Source organism: Mastigoproctus giganteus, chromosome 4 (assembly GCF_048544385.1).
Source record: "Mastigoproctus giganteus isolate SK-2022 chromosome 4, ASM4854438v1, whole genome shotgun sequence".
Lineage (NCBI taxonomy): Eukaryota > Metazoa > Arthropoda > Arachnida > Uropygi > Thelyphonidae > Mastigoproctus > Mastigoproctus giganteus.
This window is the reverse complement of record NC_143578.1, coordinates 77167611-77191590: the sequence shown is the minus strand read 5'-3', so window position 1 is coordinate 77191590 and position 23980 is coordinate 77167611. Positions and strand designations below refer to the sequence as shown.

The 23980-nt window shown below is 37.8% G+C and overlaps 1 protein-coding gene across 3 annotated transcripts in view; it reads left to right on the top strand.

The window, feature by feature from the left end:
- MAGE (necdin, MAGE family member) overlaps positions 1 to 23980 on the top strand; it is a 224698-nt gene that overhangs the window by 92735 nt on the left and 107983 nt on the right. For all 3 annotated transcript variants that reach the window (XM_090371627.1, XM_090371626.1, XM_090371628.1), the window contains exon 6: positions 4243 to 4340. In XM_090371627.1, coding sequence (XP_090227753.1) covers positions 4243 to 4340 — 98 coding nt within the window. The remainder of the gene's footprint in view (positions 1 to 4242; positions 4341 to 23980) is intronic.

Genomic DNA, 23980 nt, shown 5'->3' with positions numbered 1-23980 from the left:
AAGCTAGAGAATCTTGTAATAACTGAAAGTAAAGTGGAGGAGAAATTGTTGAAGATAAAAACAAGAAAGGCACCTGGAGTGGATGGGATCTATCCAGTTATATTAAAGGAGGCAGCAAAGGAAGTAAGCAAACACTTAGTCATAATTATGAGAGCTTCCTTGGACTCAGTGGAGGTACCCATGGACTGGAGATGTGCAAATGTGACCCCAATTCACAAGGGAGGATCAAAGGCTGACACAAGTAATTATAGACCTGTGAGTTTAACGGAAAATTAATGGAGGCACTGGTTAAAGAAGCACTGCAGGATCATCTAGACAAGACTTCAGTTATAGCTCGGACACAGCATGGTTTTGTTAAGGGGAAGTCTTGCCTGACCAATTTGATTGGATACTATGATGCAGTCACAAAAGAACTGGATGCAGGGAATAACTTTGATATTATATACTTGGATCTTAGAAAGGCTTTTGATACTGTTACACATGGAAGACTGCTGCACAAATTGGAGCAGTGTGGCATTGGAGGCAAATTGCTGCTATGGATAAAGGGGTGGTTGAGGGGGAAAAGACAGACATTGGTAATCAATGGACACTGCTCATCGTGGACTAATGTTATTAGTGGAGTCCCTCAGGGTTCAGTATTGGGTCTTTTATTGTTCTCTGTATTTATAAATGATATCGATGATGGTATATCAAGCTTAACGTCCAAGTTTGCAGACGATACGAAGGTTGGCAGGGTTGTCAAGAACACTGCTGACACTATGCTGCTGCAACAGGATCTGGAAAGGTTGAGCAGATGGGCTGAGAGGTGGCAAATGAAGTTTAACATTGACAAATGTAAAGTACTACATATGGGAATCAGCAACCCCAGAGCAACGTATCAACTCTGTGGTACTACACTGACAGTGGTAGAGAATGAAAGGGACCTGGGGGTGGTTGTACAGGCAGATATGAAGTTCTCTGAGCAGTGCAGACGGGCTGCAAGAGTAGCTCATGGAGTATTGTCAATGATATATAGGAATTTTTCTAGCAGGGATAAGGAGGTGATTATTCCCTTGTATAAGGCAATGGTCAGGCCACACCTAGAGTACTGTATACAGGCCTGGAGGCCTCATTTCAAGAATGATGTAGAGCTGCTGGAACGAGTTCAGAGAAGGGCAACAAGATTAGTGAATGGAACAAAGGGTGCTCTTACGAAGAAAGGCTTAAGTTTTGCAAATTACAGTGTCTGGAGACTAGGCACCAGTGAGGTGATCTGATAGAGGTGTATAAAGCCTTGAATGATTTGAGCATGCTCAATGCTGATGGGATTCTTCCTCTTGCTCAGAATAATCACCTGAGAGGGCATAAATTCAAATTAAGGAAAGACAGATGTAGGATAGATGTGCGGAAATTTGCCTTTATCCAGTGGGTGGTTGCTAGGTGGAACAGACTTCCATCCCTTGTCGTGGAAGTTGATAGCCTAAATAAGTTTAAGGCTCAGCTGGACAGGTATTTCGAATGAACAGAGGAGTGAAGTGGAAGTGGTTATTTTTTATTTATTTATTTTATTTTATTTTATTTTTTTTTTTGGCTGATGCTGCATAAGCTTGCTTTCTTGTATCAAATGCCTCTACTAATGCTAATAGTGTGAAGGAACAGTCTGTGATTCTGGTTATTAAGAGGGAAGTTGTGACTCAATGCCACTTGATGTTGAGGCTATTAATCTCCCAAGAGACAGCTTGTGCAGCAGATAATATTATCATGTGCCTGGATATCATACAAGAGAGAATAGACAACAAAGAGAAAGTGACTGAAAAATGTAACAACTGCAGAAAGATGTAAAACAGTCTAAAATTATAAAAGAAAACCAAAACAAATATACAGATTAGAACACAAAAATTTGAATACCAGAGCAAAGGGAGCCCTTCGATAACCTTCTGTGCTACTTAACATACATACAAAATCAATTTTTGATAAATTGCATAAGGAAATTTAAATAAATGTAAAATTATGAAAGAAAACCAAAATATATGTAAAATTATGAAAGAAAACCAAAATAAATGTAAAATTATGAAAGAAAACCAAAATAAATGTGCAGACTAGAAGAGAAGGAAAAAAAATTGAATACTGGAACAAAGAGATCTAGTACTGCTTAACAAGCTTATCAAATCAATTGTTAACCCAATTATCCAAATGAAACCAATTTTCGCTCCTTCACACCACAGTGATGACGGACTTGGTGGAATGTTAGTTTCACCACTGTAACTAATGCACATCAGGCTAAGAAGTCATAATTTTATTCCATTTTTAAATGCTTTTGAAGGTATTTATGAACTGTGATAGAATTTTTGATTTGTTTAAATTACTCTGACATTGAAATTGCAGCCCCCCCAAAGAAACAGTAGTACAGAGAGATATTTATCAAAGCCAAGAAGTTAAGGACACTGATAAAAGTTAACAATGCTAATGTGTGTGTGTGAACACCTTTAGCGACACAAAATGGTGTTTACAATGGTGGTGCCTCCGTAGCCAGGTGGGCAGGAGCAGCAGTGCATAGCACACACTTCTTGATTAGACCAGGGTTTGAGCCCGTGACCACGAAATACAGAGGATGCAGAAAAGTCAGGGAATGACCACCGCATATCCCCGGAGCAATATGGCCTTAGTTGCTAATGCTCCTGAAAACCAAATAACAACAACAGCTTACAATGGACAGATCAATATAATGTAAATCTACCACTCTTATGGATACATTGAACTAAGTGTCTCGGCATTGAGTTGTACAAGTGTTGAATAGCTTCCTGTGGTAGTTCTCCCAATCCTCTTGCACCTGTTCCTGTAGAACAGCCATGGTCTTTGCTGGCTGTGGGTGGCTCTGTAGATAACATCCAAATAAAGCTTAAATGTGCTGGATGGAGGGAGAAGTCTACAGACCTGGCTGACCAAGACAGTAGGTTGACACCATGAATACATTAGGCTAAACTCCTGTCTTATGTGTTTGAGTTTTGAGTGTTGTCCTGCTGAAAAATTGTGTCTGACACCCAGTAAGAAAGAGGAGAGCAATGGGTTTCAAAATCTTGGTGACATAGCATTGAGCAGCCAGATTGCTGTTGACAAACACCAACTGTCAAAACTGATGCGATGACCAACTGTCAAAACTGATTGCTCCCCCACACCATAACACCAGCAAGGCACGTGGCATGGCATTGAACAATAGCTCTAGAATCATTGCTTCACCACGTAGCCACACATGTATGCAGCAATCACTAGGCCCTAAGCATGGTGGACTCGCTTCTACTAGTCGGTACTCAATGGTTTGATGAGGCACCTCCATAGCCAGGTGGGCAGGAGCAGCAGTGCGTAGCACACGCTTCTTGATTAGACCAGGGTTGGAGCCCGTAATCCCACCAAATATGGAGGATGCGGAAAAGTCAGGGAATGACCACCGCATATCCCCGGAGCAATATGGCCTTAGTTGCTAATGCTCTTAAAAACCAAATAACAAACAAACAAACAATAACAATGGTTTGATGGGTGATGGGATGACGGCCAGCTACACCTACAGCCATTGTGGCTGTAGGTGTGGCATGAACCTGTTGATGGATAAAATAATCCTCCCATTATGTAGTTCTACATTGAGTTCACTAACCATTTGATGAGCAGTTGTACCTTCCTGCACAGTCACTGTTGCCAACATCTGTGCACTGTGGTAGTGTTACAGCCCACGTGTTCTGCTATTCAATGAAGCAACCATCCAGCCTCTCGAAGGCTGATAATATGCCCTCTGTTGCAATCGCTACGTTGCTGATATCAGTGTTTAATGTAATGGCTCGGCGTTCTCTACGGTCTACTTGCACTCTGAAGACAGTTACTGCAAGTCAGAAACCTGTTAACTGCATCACACATGCATAACTTTGAACTCCACAGTCTCTGTGGTCATTTTTATATAAGCCAATGCTTCCACCCGACTGGTCCCTTATTTTAATTGTTTGTATATCTCAGTACAACTCACTTGCTTGCCAATTTGCATGCATGGTTTTCCAGTCATTCCTTCTGGGTGCTGCAATTTCAATGTCATTTATGTATTAGTGTTACTGGAAAACTATGGAAATTAATACAAGAGTATTAATTTCCATAGTTTTAAGAGCTTTAAAACCATTTCTCATTTGCTACTGATATTATTATTCAGCTTTTAAGATGTTTAAAAATTGTCAATTATAAGTAAATACTCTTTGTGAACTTATTGTAATTTCCAATTTTTAGGTGTTTGGTATAGATCTGGTAGAGGTAGAAGGCAGGAAATATCAATATATTCTCATTAATGCATTAGATAGTAATCCAAATAATAAAGTTCCATTTTGGTAAGGTTATTTTAAATAGGTATAAAATTGACTGATGATTTTGATTTTATATTTTAATTTTAACATATGATAACCACTTAAGACGTTCTTACATAATTGTTTTCATATGTTACATTCAAGGCAGGCTCCTTCCTCATAAGAATCTCTTAGCAGCAGGTCCTTTATAAAAATGTTCTGAGCAGTTATCGCTGCTCAAAACATTTTTCCAACGTTTTCCAACTTCGATGGGACACATCACTTTATCTCTTGTTTATGTGCTTCATTAAGAAATTTAAATACATATAGAATATTTCATATAACTACATTTCTGACACATACAGAGACATGCGCACACACACGCACACACGCACACGCACGCAATCATGCACACACACACACAGTGCCTACATGCATTAAGAAATGCCATGCTTCCTTTAGTGCTGGCCCCTCATTTAGTAATGTGTTGTGTTTGGTTGCAGAATTTCATTCATTAAAATTTACAGTTCCAGTATACTGATTTGATTTATATCAAGGATTCCTATTGCTACTATACTGATTTGTTCATCAGTTCAGAAATTTATGTGCTTGCTTACTTAATCAATTTGCACAAACAGCTGCTTTGGACTGGAATAATAGTCCTTTGTAAGGCATTTGTAAAAGTTCAGCAATTCCCACATCCACCCACCAATATATTTTTTTAATTTCAAGTTGTAAATTTCAACCTGAAAATTAAAAACTCCTAAGATCTAAATTTAAATCAGCATATTCATATGCTGCTGGAAATGTTAGATAATATTCTGAGCAGTCAAAAGACTGTTGTAGCTGCTCACTGTGCCTAAGTATACTGATGACCATTCCTCTCATTTTATTTAAGCATATTTTGTAATAAAAATATTTATTACAAAAGTAATAAATATTACTCTTTAAAAGCTATGAATAAAATAATGATAATTTGGTGTGTGCAAAGCTATTGTATTGCTAGTCAGCATCCACTATGGGATGCTTTTACCTTGAAATTTGAGATTAATATTGTCTAGCACATTTGCTGCTACTTTTATTTGCTGGGGTCCTGTGTTTATGTCTTTGGGCACTTCTCTGGAGCACTGGAACAAGTAGGCAGTGCTCTTTAGAAAACTGATTTCATCTGTGAAGAATCACCACTCCAAGTAATGCTGGAATCTGTTGTTCTGGCATTCCAACATCAGCAGATACATTGAATGAGATTCAGAATCCACATTTGAATAGAATTCTGTTTCAACATCAGATGACTTATTATAAAGAGCTGATTCAGTGTTATCAACTTCAACATGCTATTTATCCCTGTTCCTTTCAATCCTGATGTCCCAGGCATTATAACAGCCCTCTAGGGTAAAATTTTATAGGATACAATTTTATAAGAAAACACTTTTTATACAAATTTTTTTCAGTAGATACACGCTACTAAGGATGATGTGTTTTTTTTTCACAAATTAAGAATTAAAATTCAGCAAGTATAATCTTCAAAAAATTTTACCTTTTATTCTTGTGGAAATGCTAAACTAGATAAAATTACTTGAACATATGAAACTAGGGCCAAATATACAGCTTTTATAGCACTCTTTAGACAGTGTGATTGATGCTAAGCAAAATCCCAACTGTAATGCAATGGCCTACGGTTCAATCAGTGTGCTGATGTTACTCAGCTGTTACTTCATGTGCTTTTTTTCTTTTTCACGGCACTCATTTCTTCACCACAATTCAATGGACACATATTTGCATTTAGGCACAGAAATTGCAGTTCACTTTAATGCGAGTTGCGAGTTTGCATTATGGCAGCAAATATGTTACACAGACAGAAATTGCAGTTAAAAAGGCCAAACCATATACGGTTGTGCCCCCATATCTACTGATTCGGTATCCGCTGATTCAGTTAACCACGGAAAAATAATGAAAAAACTTAACATGTACTACTTGCGTGTCCAATACGATGCTTCCCTTTATTTTTTATGATGTTGTGTATGGTTTTGGTCACCAACATTATAATGGTTGATTAGAGATTTAATGGATGTACCGTTTTCAAACTTTTGAAAAATTTCAAGTGTTTGTTTAATTTGAAAGCACAACTCTTGTGTTTGCCCATCATTTTCACGATTTCTAAACAAAAAAAAAAAAAAAAAAAAGAAAGAAAGAAATTTTGACATCCCTGACATAAATAAATAACGAAACAAAATTTATCCTTTTGCGGTGCTACGGAACACAACAATTGACACAACACACTGAATCAAACCAAACATTTGGGGGTTTTTTTTTGTTTTTTTTTTGAGCGGTAGGTGTTGAAAGCCAGCGGGGGTTGCAAGATAATATGTACACTGATATCCCAATGACAACTTATAACGCCGGTTCTTGTTGCTTATTTACGACTTGCAAAATATCTGTTTAGCAGCAGTGCGTAGCACACGCTTCTTGATTAGACCGGGGTTTGAGCCCGTCACCACCAATATGGAGGATGTGGAGAGGTCAGGGAATGACCACCGCATATCCCGGAGCAATATGGCCTTAGTTGCTAATGCTCCGAAAAACCAAAATAACAAACAAACAAAACCTATTCTTGTTATTACTTGAATTTTATGATTTCTGGTTGATTTTTTATTTCGAGTCTTGAAGTGTCCCGATTAATCCAATCCCGGTAACTCGAGAGTCTGCCATACTTTATTATTACCGTGTTTAATGTGGTAATGTCTTACTGTGTGTTTAATTTATCAATTAAACTTTATTATATGTGTGTATGTACAAGAAAATCATGTTATATATGGGGTCAGCAGATGTTCGCTTATATCCATGGTTTCGGCCATCCACGTAGGTCTTGGAACGTATCCCCGCAGATATGAGGGTCTTACTGTACTCCATATATGAGTTACAAAGCAAATTTTTGAAGCAATTAGCGTGTTTTCACAGACACTATGATTTTTTGATTGATCATACCGTTGACTCATTGATTTTATAATGTTTTGCCACTGAGGAGACACTTTCACCATTAGAAATTTTGTCTAATAACTCAATTTTATTCGCTAATGTCATCACCTTTGATCTTTTCACATTCCTCTTGTTATTCGTAGCCATATTTTTGTACGGGTTAGAAAGAACTTGTCCACAATAAAGTCACTTTCTTCCATTAACACACTCGAAAAAGTCTGTTTTACACTGCAAAACGGTAGATTTATCACTTTTGTAAGCATATCAATTTATAAATTGATAAATTTATTCAATTTATAAGCATATAAATTAAAAGCAAACGACGAAACCTTCCATGACAAGCGCATAGCACATACTGAACAAGGATTAGCTAGAAACATCCATGCTCGCGATTTTGTCACACCCCACCCCCACCTACAGAGTGCTGTTTTGACCGGGAAAAGTGATTTTAGCCATGCCCATGTTTTTTTTTATGGCGAAAAATCTTCACGGCGCTTTAAAATTCACATTTTTTTTAAGGTTTCATTTTATATTAAATCAGCGACTGCGAAACCGCAAATACAGATACCGCGAATAACGGGGTTTGCTGTACTACTGCATTCATCGGTCAGTTGTATGTGTGTATTGAGAATTAAGAAGACGGAAAATGCTTTTGATGCTGGGCTTTAATTTCTGCAGATTGTGACTTTCAACAAATACATAGGAAAGAATATTATTTCAGAGAATAGAAGGGATGTTATCCGTAGTAAAGATATGTGTATAACAAATAGAGAAGACAAGTTAGTGTAATAAATTTGACCTTAACTGTGAATGGATGTTGACTAGTTGAAGCACGTGTTTCAGCTGCTTTGGAAGAAGGAGATAGAATTACAGACACTAATTTAGAAGAACAGTGGCCATGGAAATATCTGTAGAAAAAGAATGCAACAGGAACTAATGTGTGTGTGTAATAGTAGAGTGGAGTGAGCTAGTAATGTTATTTCCATGGCCATGCACCTTTAGAGTGCAATGATGTAAGGATGCCCTGGTTTTCGTATCATTCATTGCCACGAATTTTCACCAAGAATTTTACTATCCCATCCCAGAAGCCTATAAACCTGATCTTAGTCCACTTTTAGATAGTTATGAAGCTGTGTTCCTCCATATATTTTAAGTGTCTTCTTGTATGGGTGCTCTTTTGTCAGTCTTATCAGCCATGCTGTCTCTGTTTGGCCCTTTTCAAGAAGCTCTATCTTTTTAAGGTGTGGCTTAAATACCTAGATGCAGTATTCCAGGTGCAGTCTCATAATTGCCTTATGTAGTCCAAACTATTATTACTGTGCATTAAGGTATTTTTATTGAAAATGTTATTGTTGTCTACGAGTGTACGTACTTGTATGAAAGGTTGTAAACTTTATTTTGAGAAAACATCAATAAATGTAATAGTTCTTGTTTGATTTGATAGGTGCATGTATATTTGCATGTACACCAATGCCTAGAAGTATAGTAAATAAATTTAATGAATTTGAAGTATTGGTCAAGATATCAAAGGTAGATATTGTTGGGATATCAGAGATGTGGTGTCACACAGATATTAGGAATGCAGAATTCAAATTTGGGGAGTACAGTGTGCACAGAAAGGATAGACAGGAAAGGAGGAATGGTTGTGCTGTTAATTAATAAAAACATAAAATCTAAGGAAGTGCATCCAGTTGACATAGATAGACAGTGCAATGTTGAGTCGGTTTGAAGTGACATAAGCACTGGGAAAGCAAAAATGAGAGTAGGAGTATGTTATAGGCCTAATGAATACAATGGACAATTGTACAGAGAAATAGAATGGGCCAGTAAATCAGATTGTGTTATAATGGGGGATTTTAACTTCCTAAATATTGACTGGAACTTGTGGGTTGGTCACTTACAAGACTTTTGTGGATTTATTGGATGATTGTTTTTTGCAAAAGCATGTTCAAGAGGCAACCAGAGAGGATAATACTCTTGATCTGGTTATCAGCAGTGATTATTCGTGCATTAAGAATTTGCAGATAAAGAAACCACTAGGTGGCAGTGATCACAGTGTACTGATTTGGGATTTACTTAAAGATATAATTACCATCAGGGGTAAAGAGAAGGGTTTTTGCTTCCGTAAAGGTGACTACAGTGGTCTCAGACAGTTTTTAAATTCTGTACAGTGGAACTAACTGATGATGTTACCAACAGAAAATTCTAAGTGGGAAGCATTCAAGGAATTAATAGTGGAAGCTACTAACTGTTTCATACCTATTAAGAAATATTGTTCAAGGTTTAGGCTTAAATGGATGTCAGATGAGACTCGTGGCAGAAAAGAAAAATGCATGAGATGCATGTAAATTATCAGGTGACACAGAAGTGTATGTCAGATATAAGCTAGTCTATAATCAAGTACAAAGGATTTAGGCAAGTAAAGGCAGAATATGAGAAATCTTTGGCAAAGGATGCAAAGAAAAACAGCAAGGACTTCTTTACTTATATAAACTCTAAAAGGAAGGGGATGAATCAGATCGGTCCACTTGATATCGATGGTTTGACTGTTGATGATCCTGCTCAGATAGCTGATAATCTGAATGAGTATTTTGCATTTACATTCACACATGAGGAGTTATTAAGGGAGGAAAATGCCAGACATTTATCAAAATATAACAGGGTGCTTAATGATTTTGTAATAACTGAGAGCAAAGTGGAGGAGAAATTGTTAAAGTTAAACATAAGAAATCACCTGGGGTGGATGGAATCTATCCAGTTATATTAAAGGAGGCGGCAAAGGAATTAAGCAAACCCTTAGCCATAATTATGAGAGCATCCTCGGACTCAGGGGAAGGTCCCACGGACTGGAGATGTGCAAATGTATCCCCATTTCACAAAGGGGGATCTAAGGGTGACATGAGTAATTACAGACGTTAATTTAACTTCTGTTCCGTGTAAAATAATGGAATCACTGGTTAAAAGTGCATTGCAGGATCATCTAGACAAGACTGCAGCAAAAATTCAGGCACATCATGGTTTTGTTAAGGGAAAGATTTTATGACAAATTTGATTGGATATAATATGATGTGGATACAAAGGAACTAGATGCAAAAAATAATTTTGACATCCTATACTTGGATTTCTGGAAAGCTTTTGATACTGTTGCACATGTAAGATTACTGTACAAATTGGAGCAGTATGGGTGAGTTAAGGGTAATTAAGGGTAAGTTGCTACAATGGATAGAAGGATGGTTGAGTGGGAGAAGACAGAGAGTGGTAATCAATGGACGCTGCTCTTTGAGACTAATGTTATTAGTGGGGTCCCTCAGGGTTTGATGTTGGGCCCACTGTTGTTTTGTATATTTGTCAGTTATATTGATGAAGGTATATTAGGCTTAGTGTTGAAGTTTGCAGATGATACAAAGTTTGGCAAGGTTGTCAATGACAGTAATGGCAGTGTGCTACTGCAACGGGATCTAGAAAAATTGTGCAAATGGGCTGAGAAGTGACAACTAAAGTTTAACCTTGACAAATGCAAAGTACTGCGTATGGGTAGAAGTAACCCCAGAGAAAAACGCTAACTGTGTGGTACTACACTTAGTATGGCAGAAAATGAAAAAGACCTGGGAATGATTGTGCAGTCAGATATGAAGTTTTCTGAACAATGCAGACAGGCTGCCAGAGCAAGTCATGGGGTATTGTCAGTGATATATTTTGCTATCAAGGAAAAGGAATTTTATTAGCAGGGAAAAGGAGGTGATTATCCCTTTGTATAAGGCAATGGTCATGCCACGCCTTGAGTATTGTGTACAGGTCTGGGGTCTCATTTTAGGAAGGATGTAGAGTTGCCTGAATGTGTACAGAGAATGGCAACAAGATTGGTGAGGGGAACAAAGGGGTCCTCTTACCAAGAAAGGTTTAAGTTCTGCAAAATGCAGCGGCTGGAGACTAGGCACTTGCGAGGTGAACTGAATGAGGTGTATAAGTCCTCTGGTTGGAGTCTTCTGCTTGCTCAGATCGAACCTGAGGGGCCATAAATTCAAATTGAGGAAAGACAGTTGTAGAATATGTATGGAAATTTTGCTTTTGCCAGTGGGTGGTTAATTGCTGGAACAAACTTCCATCTGTTTTTGTGGAAGTTGATAGCTTAAATAAATTCAAGGAGGAACTGGACAAAGTTTTAGATGGAATGGTTGTGTGAAATGGTATTTTTTAATTTATTTATTATTTTATTTTTTTTATTTTTTTTGGCTGATGCTACATAAGCTCGTACACTTTCTTTCTTGCATTTCATGCCTTTATTATAATACTACTGCTGCTGCTACTACTACTACTTCCTTTTCACTCATCAGCGTAACTGGTAAGTAAAAAGAAAATCAAGCTTAAAAGATATTTGTTGTCCTCCTCTTTTGAAATAAATTAATGATTAGTGGAAGGTAGAGCAACAAAAAACTTCAGTTAAGTTTTACTTTACAAAGGTTTTTAAAGTAAAACTGTTAATTGTGACTGACTGCTAGATAGAGATATATGGGTTTTTTTTTTTTTTTTTGAATTGAATAACTGTACATTTTGGAATGAGTGATTTGGGGGTTCACAAATTCATCACAGGTTTCGAATGCTGTGTTTTAATGTAACTAAGTTTAAACAGTTTGCTTTAGTCAGTGAATTTTGATTTGTCATACTTTGAATTTTAAAGCAATAGTATTTTACTTAGAGTAAAATACTATTGCTTTAAAATAGTATTTTACTTAGAGTAAAATACTATTGATAAGTGGCCACAATTAATTGATTACCTTAATTACTTATATTAGATAACTCATTTAGATCATAACATTTGGTTATAGACACCTGCCAAACATTCAAAATAAACATTTCGTGTTTAATGATCATTAGATGATAAGTTACTTTTGTTCCTTAATGTCAAAAACTGTTGTCTACCTTAAAGTTTATTTTTATTCATTTAGATGTTTTCTTTGTGGTCCACTTTCATTTATTTTATATTTGAGTTCTTCAAGGCACAAATGATCATGAAAATCCATATATAAGACCTTACCTTGAGTATCTTGAAGAATGCATAAAGTCTGAAATAGCATGACTGTTTTTTTCTATGAAAATGGCCTCTTTTCTTTTTTAACAATAGCTGTTCCTCTCTTTTCATCATGCTCTGTGTAATTTTTCTTTTCATCAGCAGTTAGCATTCTTAACCGTTGCATTTGTTTTCTGAATAGATTCTTGTAATAGTTAATTCTTTTCTCATTTTTATGAGGACAGCTAGAATGCAGTTTATCTGGAAGATAATGTTACATGGGGCATCAGTGTTATGCAGGGGTAAGCCTTTTAACGATAAGTGTTACCCAAGATATTTTTTGCAAGATACTTTTTCTGCCTTGGTCCCAAGCTGGTTTAGTTATTAACACTTTTAACAAATGGTGTTCCAGAAAACGCCTGCGTACTTCGGTGACTGTCCTAGTGGCTTTGTGATTGGACATTTGGCCTCATATGCCCTAAAGTTCATCTCAACTGAGGAGAACTTGTGACTTCGGTCATGCGTTGTGACTAACTCACTCTGAAACCTTTCTATAAGTGCATATATTATAGTCAGATCTCAGAATGCCGCTAACCAATAGACTTATTAATTTCTCTTTACTATAGATATTTTACCAAGGTTAACGTGTAGCAAGAGAATAGGTCAGAGGCAAAGATACTTAACCAAAACACAATTTATTTACTACCAACATAAAATAAAAGGCTGGTTGAATACAAATTACGCACTACTCTCTCTCTCTCTCTCTCTCTCTCTCTCTCTCTCTCTCTCTCTCTCTCTCTCTCTCTCTCTCCTACAAAACAAACAGAGAAAATGATATATTATACACCCAAGGCTAATGGTACATGTGCCACTATGTTAGCATTCTTCACGTAGCCTTCAGTTGGAACTTTTTGTTAGTATAGTACATTTACATGTAGGTGCATACATGTAAATGTACTATACAGACTCAATATGTTGATATGGGGGTTTGATGGGGCATAAGCTACTTTGGCTATGATGACTCAATATGTAACAGTCTAATCAAGAGAGATTACATTAATGCTAGTGGATTCACGTGTCTTGCACTCTAATTAATAAGGTGTTGTTAAGAGTGATACTACATCAGTAAGTGTTCCTAACGAGGAGGCATGCTTATTATTGGACTACATCAAATCAGGAGGAAGTTATTGACATCTGACACTTTCATTCATATTTCAGCTACTATGTTATAAAGTTAGGGTGAGAATATACAGGACTTAGCAGTAAAATCCCTGCTCTAGCGCTTGTACCTCTCTTTTCTATCACCTCTTCCGATAGTTTTTCGCCGGGAAGGCTTTGGGGCCTTCCCAGCGAAAGACGATCAGTCAGGAAAAGAAAAAAAAAAAAAAAAAAAGAACCTGGTCCCCTGCCTTTCTTCTGAATATATAGGTCCCCTTCTTTACACTTTTACCATGCTCTCATTGGCCAGGAATTTCCAGGGACTGGTATTTGGGGACGAAAGTACAGCGAAAAAAAGAGCTTCATCGATCGGAAAATGAATCCCATATTCGCATGGGGTGAAAGTTCTTGACTTCTGGACTCGGAAATCCGATTGTCCGCATAAGAAACTTTCTGACAACAATTGACTCCGCAGTTATAAGATTCAGATTACACCTTAAAATCTATTTTTAATTGTCATTACTCCTTCTCTGATGAAGATTATCTAATTCCTCTTTGTTTTTCGCATAATCCATCTCCCCAAATTGGGCAACAGCTGATCAAGTAACGATATGTTGCTGTGCAGTGACCCAACTAATAAAGGTGGGATAGGATTACAATTACTGTCTTTACTTGGTGTGGTGTCAGAGAGACCTGTACTTGAGTGGGGGGGAAAAGAAGAAGAGGAACAGCGATAAACATGGTGTTGAGTTTTGTACTGCCTATAGTACAGTAGTGGGAAAAGTATGGGGTGACTTTAGCCAAGCAACAGCCTTCTAAGGCAGATGTAAGGTGAAAATTCTGCCATTTTCACAATAAACTTAACTTCTTTTGAAACACTTCAAAAGAATATTTTATCCACATTTAATTGGCAAAATGAACAAACAAACATTGCATTTAGCAGTAACTTAATGTAGATTATCCTACACTATTCATTCATCTGTCTGTCTGCTAATCTCTCTCTCTCTCTCTCTCTCTCTCATCACACACATGCTCTAGACCCCCATCACTGACACGATTTACTCTGTAATCTCAGTGCATGCAATCACTCAGAACTCTGATTCCTTTCTTTGAAGCTAAACATTCTATAGTCTTAACTTTCCTAACAGTGAGGTAATTTTCCATGGTAATTTTAATGTTCACAACTTATGGGCTTCAGTATTTTAGTTACATGAACCCAGCTGGCTGAGATGCTGACACTTTTGCAATTATTTATTATTATTTTTTTTTTAATGAAAACCCCAAACACGAGAGGTATTAGAACCTATAGTATTTAGTACCATGCTTGGGTTGGAGATTGAGAAGACGAAAAAAGATATTTAAAAGAAAGTTTATATGTATATTGCATAGTATACATGTATCTCATTATTTTGAGAGTTCAAAGGGAAAACAAGAAAGGAAAAGTTTGAGAATCGCTGTTACATTCATGAATGTAAAATTTGATGATGCGATATAGGACGGTTTCTCAACTGGATCTGTGATTTGTTGTTCAGAAATCCACAAGCTGTGAATGATGTGGATTTTTATTATTATTATCAAAGACAATTTTAAAATGCCCTAGAAAAACAGATTATGTTTCAAAAGATAAATAACAAAAAATTTATCAAGTCCTTTACTTGGTTGACATAAAGTATGTATATTTGTAGATAAATGTTATGTCAGATCTGTTTATTTGCACTTGTGATGGAAGGGGGAGGCATGACATTTGCAAAATACCGTATTTTCCAGCTTGTAAGACGCGGTTTTTTTCGCGAAGAAATACTCGGAAAATCACCACGTGTCTTGTATGGTCAATGTCCGGCAATGCATTTTTGATGACGCAGTGCTTGTAAACTGAGTTCTGAAAACTTCCCTTTGAAATTCACACCAATTTTACTTAAGATTTATCTGTTGAAATATATTTTTAACAATTATCAGTGGTTACAACCTATGGCAACAATACATACCAGTAATCTTTTTTTCATGGAAAATTTGTTGAAATCTGTGTGATATGAATCTCACAATCAGACGTAAATAAAAACTAGTTTCATTTTCCCATGTGTTTGCTTCCTCTATAATATGATCTCGCGATTTTATGGTATGGCGGGCTAATTAGACTGGATCGGGATTTTTCAATTCCAACCATCTTTTACAAAGAGAAAGTGACGCCCGTATTTGTCTTAGGGTGACTAAGAATTTTTGTTACATTACTTCTGTCAGCTTTTTGAATTGAATAAAAACTTCATGTTGTGAGTCCATTTAATAAAAAAATTTAAAAAAATAAATGTAACTCCATTTAATTTATTTTTAATACCTACCCCCCTGATTACGTCCCATATCATGCCATGTTGCCATATTTGTTTACATCAGTCGGTAAAAGATCACTTCTTAGTTTCACTGTAAACAGTATCGAAGGATAATAGAAGGGTTATTATTTTTTCCAAAATATGTGGCCAAAACTAGGGTGCGTCTTATAAGCCGGAAAATACGGTAATTTAAGGGGAACACAAGGTATAAAAGGTTGGGAACCTCTGGATTATACTTTTGGTCAAATGCAGCAGAGATCAACAGTGTCTACAATAAAATAAAACAGTTTACCTTTACATTGTCGACCTTTAATTTTTCATATTTGATGGCTCATTTGTGTTTACTGTGTTAAATAGCTGAGCTAAGACATACAAAATCAATAAACTATTTTCTCTCAAATAGTGATTGCTAATATCTTTCAGTAATTCTCTGTAATCTCAGTGCATGCAATCACTCAGAACTCTGATTCCTTTCTTTGAAGCTAAACATTCTATAGTCTTAACTTTCCTAACAGTGAGGTAATTTTCCATGGTAATTTTAATGTTCACAACTTATGGGCTTCAGTATTTTAGTTACATGAACCCAGCTGGCTGAGATGCTGACACTTTTGCAATTATTTATTATTATTTTTTTTTTAATGAAAACCCCAAACACGAGAGGTATTAGAACCTATAGTATTTAGTACCATGCTTGGGTTGGAGATTGAGAAGACGAAAAAAGATATTTGTTCACATTAGACTTGAACTTCTGTAGACTGTAATTTTCAGGAAAGACATACGAAGAAAGGTTGTACCAGAAAACGGCAGTTGGATGAATGAATGAATGAGGAAGATGAAAAGTTGGTTCTGTGAGTTTGAAGTTGGACAGTAAATGGATGTTGACTGGTGGCGGCAAGTGTTTGGACTGTTTTGAAAGAGAGAGAGAGTGGGAATTATAAAAAGCCAATTCAGAAGAACAGTGCCCATGGAAGTATCTGTAGAAAAGGCATGCAGCAGAAACAGTACGTCTATGAGACAGTGAGGGGAGAGACTCTGTTAGAGAGGAGTCATTAATTAACCTAACTGCCCTCTTCTGAATGGAATCTACAAGCCTGAGAGAGGTTTTGGGGGCACCACCCCAGATGTGGGAACAATATTCCATGGTAGGCAGATTTGCGATTTGTACAGCTGTTTGGAAGAAAAGTAACGCTGAGAGTGAAAGAGAAAACCAAGTCTTTTAGATGCAGAGGAAGCAATATTTGTAATGTGCTTGTGCCAAGAGAGATTAGAAGTCAGGGTAATCCCCAAAAGAGATATATCAACTTGCCTAGAAATCAGAGTGTCACCAAAGATAAGCATAGAAGCAGAAAAATCCTTTTTTGCAAGATATAAGACAATACTAAGTTTTAGAAGGATTAAAATCAATTAAGTTGTCTTTGCCCCACTGGAGAATTACCTAGAGATCAGCATTCAAGGAATTGGTAGCAGATATTCGAGAAGTTGAAGCTGATTGGGCAGGGCAAGGTTTCTCAAAATGGAAGGTGGAAGGCAGTGTGCTATCATCGGAAAAACTATGGATAGGATTTCCAGTCATTGGAAGAAGGTCATTAATATACAAGAGGAAAAGAGTGGGGGAAAGAACTGAACCTTGGGGGACACCAGCATTAGTGGAGAAGTTAGAAGACAGATAGCCATCTACCATCACCCTCAGTGAGCAATCAGAGAGAACACTGGATAACCAATTACAAAAAAACAGTTGGCAAACCATATGATGGAAGCTTGTTTAGAAGACTTTTATGCCAAACACGATCGAAAGCCTTTGAGATGTCAAGAGCAACTGCTTGTGTTTCGCTGAACTTTTCCATTGAATTAGTCCATAAATGGGTAACATAAGCCAGAATATAACCAGTGGATCGACACTGACGAAATCCATAATGGCGATTGTTGAGCAGATGGAAGGTTTCTAGGTAGTTTAAGAGTTGGCGGTTACTTTAGAAAGAGTAGACGTAATTCCAGTGGGACGATAATTGGATGGAAGGGATTTGTCACCCTTTTTAGGAACTGGCTGGATATGAGCAAATTTCCAAGCAGAAGAAAACACACCTTTGGAATAAGAAAGTGAAAAAAGGCGTCAAAGAACAGGAGTAAGTTCAGAAGCACAGGTTTTGAGAACAAGTGGAGAAATACCATCAGGATCTGGATCTTTCTTAGCATCAAGATTTGTCAAAATCCTTCTGACATCCTTTTGACAGAAGACCACAGGAGGGATTGAATGGAGCTTGTTGGGAATGGTGGGAGGTGTTTTACCAAGATCATTAATACATGAGTTGGAAGAAAAATGGGATGCTAGCAGGTCAGCTTTATCCTTGGCTGAAGTGACAACAGAACCATCTGGTTTTGACAGAGGTGGGAGCAGAGATGTGCAAAGGTTGTGGCCAATAGCTCTGGCAAGAGACCAGAATGCCCGGCTACCATTAGGGCATGATGCAAGTTTTCTACTCTTAGCCTGTTCAAAATCTAGTTTGGACTGATTAATAGCTGCTTTACAATCGTTGTGAGCTTTGATGTAGGCAGAAAATGGAACTGAAGAATTGGAAATAAGCCAATTACGATATGCAACATTTTTCTCTTGAACAGCCTTAGCACATTTATTGGAAAACCAAGGTTTAGATAAAGGACGAGATTTTAAAGTGGAGTGTGGGATAAAGGATTCCATTCCAACAAGAATAATTTCACTGACACCATCTGAGCAAACATTGACATCAGAAGTTTTGAAAAAGTAATCAACCAAATGCCAAAAATAAGAGGTTGGGAATAGCCATGTGATAAAGGCTCCATTGGAGAAGAGACAATCACCAAGTTTTGATCTGAGGTGCCTAAAGGACCACTCACTCCGACCATGTACTTAGAAGGGTTGTTTGTGGGAAAAAGATCAAGCATGTTGGCTGTATGGTTAGGATTGTCCGGTATTCTTGTAGGTAAATGAACAATCTGTGCAAGGTCATTAGTAATTACAAAAACCTCAGCATTTCGACCAGCTGGGTCCGTGTGACTAGAAAACTGAAGCCAGCTGGAGTGTGAATGTTAAAATCACCAAGGAAAATTACTTTCCTGTGAGGAAAGTTGGACTGGAGAAAGTCAAGTTGCAAAGAGAGGAAGTCAAAGAGCTCCAAGTGGCTAGTGGAGTTGGGAGAACGGTAGAGACCTAATGATCGAAGTTAATCCTAACCACACACCCAACTGTCTTGATTTTTTCCTTGCCAACCACACCCTTAAACTCGTTGTCTCTCTAATATCACTTCTCTCTCTCTCTCTCGCTCTCTCTCTCTCTCTCTCGCTCTCGACTGTTTTCAGACCTGTGCTGTTTTATCATTACAAGAATATGAAATTAGTATTAATAGTGAAAATTATGCAAGAAAGCGAGCTTATACAGCATCAGCAAAAAGAAAATAACAAAAAACACAACTTCCTGCATCATCTATTCATCCTCTCCAATAGTTTGTCTTGTACTTCCTTTAGTTTATTCAAACTACCCACCTCTACAACACCAGATGGCACTTTGTTCCGACAGTCAACTAGCTGATGCTGGCTGAAGGCAATTTTCTACACATCTACCTTGCAACCATCCTTCCTCAGTTTGAACTTATGCTCTCCCCTCCTTGTGCATAGTTCTAGGCAAGAGAAAGGATTCCATCAGCACTGAGCCTTACTCGATCCATTCAGAGCCTAAACACATTCACTGCCACCAAAATGTGAGAGAACACGTTTAATATGCCATAATTTTAAAAATATCAAGAAAAAAATAAACATTCTGACACACCCAGCATTCTCAAAAATCTGTACATAATGGTTGAAAATTAAGAGTTTGGAATTAGCAATAGCAATGGCAAATGATGCAAGAAAGCAGGCTTATGCAGCAGCAGTTAAAAAAAAAATAAATGACACCTCCCATTTCACCTGTTCATTCCTTCAATAGTTTGTCTAGTTCTTCCTTGAATTCATTGATACTATCAACTTTCACAACAACAGATGGAAGTTGTTCCAGCAATCAATCTCCTGCTGGCTAAAGGCAAACTTTTACACATCTGCTGAAGTTTGCAGAAGAATCCCATCAGCATTATGCTTGCTCAATCCATTCAAAGCCTTAAATCCCTCAATCAGATTACCTCATGGATGCCTAGTTTCCAGATGCAGCAATTTTCAGAACTGAAGGCTTTCTTGGTAAGAGCATCCCTTTGCTCTGCTCACCAATCTAATTGCCCTTCTCTGTACTCGTTCCAGCAGCTCCACATTCTTCTTAAAATGAGGGCTTGAGACCTGTATACAGTACCCAAGATGTGGCCTAACCATTTGCCTTATACAATGGGAATTCATTACTGAAAGTGAATACTTACTTTTGTGCTGAACAAAAATCAGAACAAATCTTAAAATTTTATAAAAAGTTTATTCGTGTACATAAACTAACATCAACACAAGCAGAGAATAAATAAAACTGTGAAATCTATAGACAAATGCCAAACATTACTGTAGCAGAGTGCCAATACAGAGTAGTTATTGATTTCGTATGGCTTCACGTTAACGGCACTCGTTGGTTGACCACTTAAGAATGATTGCTCATAATCATTGTGGCACAATGCTTGGTGGAACACAGATATGCACTGCTGTACATCACTCGTAGTGCCGTTTTATGCTCATGTGTAAAGGTAGCAAATGTGTTAAACACATAAATCAGATCTTTTTGCAGGTGTCTACTCTCCAGGTGCTGCACTTTGCAGAAGTGAAGCCTTTCCTGGTAAGAACACCCACTTTCTCCCCTCACTAATCTCATTGCTCTTCTCTGCACCCATTCCAACAGATTCATGTCGTTCCTAAAATGAGGCCTCTAAACCTCTATGTAGTAGTAAAGAAGTGGCCTGACCATTGCCTTATACAGTGGGATAATCACCTCCTTATTCTTGCTTTCAAAATTCCTTCCTTCTGATCAATGATTGGTGATATGGATTCTGTCAGTGTTAATCCAGTGGTGGCATACTGGCTTGTATTAGTATTAGTCATATAGTGCTAGGAAGCCACAGATTTTTGCTGCATCAGCCAAAAAATAAAAATAAAATAAAATAAAACCACAATAGATAAGAAATGCATATTATGCATTTCGTTCCTCACTTAGGTAACTATCCAGTTGACCTTTGAATTTCTTCAGATTGCCAGCCCCAACTACCTGCAAAGGCATCTTCTTCCAGTAATCAACACAACTTTCTGGCTAAAAGAATATTATTAATATTTGGACAAATTTGATGGAAAAGTTTGAAACTCAAGGAGTTGCTTTTGACTTATCTGAGACTTTTGGTCTTGTTTGGCCTATAGGTTTTCTAAACAAGCTTCTGACCTATGGATGGCTGACTGTACTTTGCAAGTATCCATTTTTTTTTCTGATTGCCTGGTGATGGTAGATGGCAGTCTTCTAACTTGTCCACTAATACTGGTGTTCTGCCGTTACTACAGATACTTCTGTGTCATTTTTCTTTTCAATTACCATCTATAATTTCCCTACTCTCTTCCAAACCAGTCTTTTGTTTTTTGGAACAGCCTTTCTTTAAATATATTTCCTAAAAAATTATAATCTGCAGAAATTCATGTCTGCAGATTGTAATTCATTTTAATTCATTCAGTTATTAGCATTAGTAGAGGCATATGATGCAAGAAAGCAAGCTTATGCAGCATCAGCCAAAAAAAAAAAAACTTCCATTTCACACCTCTGTTTGTTCGAAATACCTGTCCAGCTGAGCCTTAAATTTATTTAGGCTATCAACTTCCACAACAAGGGGTGGAAGTCTGTTCCACCAACCAACTACCCGCTGGCTAAAGGCAAATTTCCGCACATCTATCCTCCATCTCACTTTCCTCAATTTGAATTTATTCCCTCTCAGGTGTTTATTCTGGGCAAGAGGAAGAATCCCATCAGCATTGAGCATGCTCAAACCATTCGAGGCTTTATACACCTCTATCAGATCACCTCGCCGATGCCTAGTCTCCAGACACTGTAATTTGCAAAACTTAAGTCTTTCTCTTTCTTTGTAAGAGCAACCCTCTGTTCCATTCACTAATCTTATTGCCTTTCTCTGTACTCGTTCCAGCAGCTCTACATTCTTCTTGAAATGAGGCCTCCAGACCTGTACACAGTACTCAAGGTGTGTCTTGACCATTGCCTTATACAAGGGAATAATCACCTCCTTATACCTGCTGGAAAAATTCCTGTATATCATTGACAAGACACTGTGAGCTACTCTTGCAGCCCATCTGCACTGCTCAGAGAACTTCATATCTGCCTGCACAATTCCCCCAGGTCCTTTTCATTCTCTACCACTGTCAGTGTAGTACCAGAGTTGATACATTGCTCTGGGGTTGCTGTTTCCCATATGTAGTACTTTACCTTTGTCAATGTTAAACTTCATTTGCCACCTCTCAGCCCATCTGCTCAACCTTTCCAGATCCTCTTGCAGCATCATATCATCAGTAGTGTCCTTAACAACCCTGCCAACCTTTGTATCGGTGCTCTGTACCCAGGTGGGAAGGAACAGCAGTGCATAGCATACGCTTCTTGATTAGACCGGGGTTCAAGCCCGTCACCACCAAATATGGAAGGCGCCTCCGTAGCCAGGTGGGAAGGAGCAGCAGTGCGTAGCACACGCTTCTTGATTAGACCGGGGTTCGAGCCTGTCACCACCAAATACAGAGGATGCAGAAAGGTCAGGAAATGACCACCGCATATTCCTGGAGCAATATGGCCTTAGTTGCTAATGCTCCTAAAAACCAAATAACCATTTGGTTATTTGGTTTTTAGTACCTTTGTATCGTCTGCAAACTTGGACATTAAGCTTGATATAACATCATCAATATTATTTATAAATACAGAAAACAATAATAGATCCAACATTGAACCCTGAGGGACTCCACTAATAACTTTAGTCCACGATGAGCAGTGTCCATTAACTACCACTCTCTCTGTCTTCTCCCCCTCAACCACCCCTTTATCCATAGCAGCAATTTGCCTCCAATGCCACACTGCTCCAATTTATGCAGCAGTCTTCCATGTGCAACAGTATCAAAAGCCTTTCTAAGATCCAAGTATATAAAATCAAAGTTATTCCCTGCATCATAATATCCAATCAAATCGGTCAGGCAAGACTTCCCCTTAACAAAACCATGCTGTGTCTGAGCTATAACTGAAGTCTTGTCTAGATGATCCTTCAGTGCTTTTTTTAACCAGTGCCTCCATTAAGTGAAACTGACAGGTCTATAATTACTGGTGTCAGCCTTTGATCCTCCTTTGTGAATTAGGGTCACATTTGCACATCTCCAGTGTATGGGTACCTCCCCTGAGTCCAAGGAAGCTCTCATAATTATGGCTAAGGGTTTGCTTACTTCCTTTGCTGCCTCCTTTAATATAACTGGATAGATCCCATCCACCCCAGGTACCTTTCTTGTATTTATCTTCAACAATTTCTCCTCCACTTTACTCTGTTATTACAAGATTATCTATCTTACTGCCAGAGTTGAATACACCTCTGGCATTTCCCTCACTGAATAACTCCTGATGTGTGAATGTCGATGCAAAATATTCATTTAATTTGTTAGCTACCTGAGCAGGATCATCAACAGTTCACCCATCGATATCAAGTGGACCAATCTGATTCATCCCCTTCCTTTTAGAGTTTACATAAGTAAAGAACTCTTTGCTGTTTTTCTTTGCATCCCTTGCCAAAGATTTCTCGTGATCTGCCTTTGCCTGCCTAACCTCCTTTGTAATTTGGTTACAGATCAACTTATATCTAACATAGGCTTCTGTGTCACGTGTTAATTTATATGTATCCCGTGCATTTTTCTTCTCTGCCATATGTCTTATTAGTTCATCTGACATCCATTTAGGCCTAAACCTTGAACAATATTTCTTAGTTGTTATGTAAAGCCTAGTAGCTTCCAATTTTGAATGTGTTGTTAGTAACATCATCAGTTGGTCCCACTGTATAGAATTTAAATACTGTCTCAGACCATCGTAGTTGCCTTTACGAAAGCAATAACCCTTCCCTTTACCCCTGATGGTAGTTACCTCTTTGAGTAAATCCCACTTCAGCACACTGTGATCACTGCCACCTAGTGGTTCCTTTATCTGCAGATTCTTAATGCATGACGAATCACTACTGATAATCAAATCAAGAGTATTACTCCCTCTAGTTGCCTCC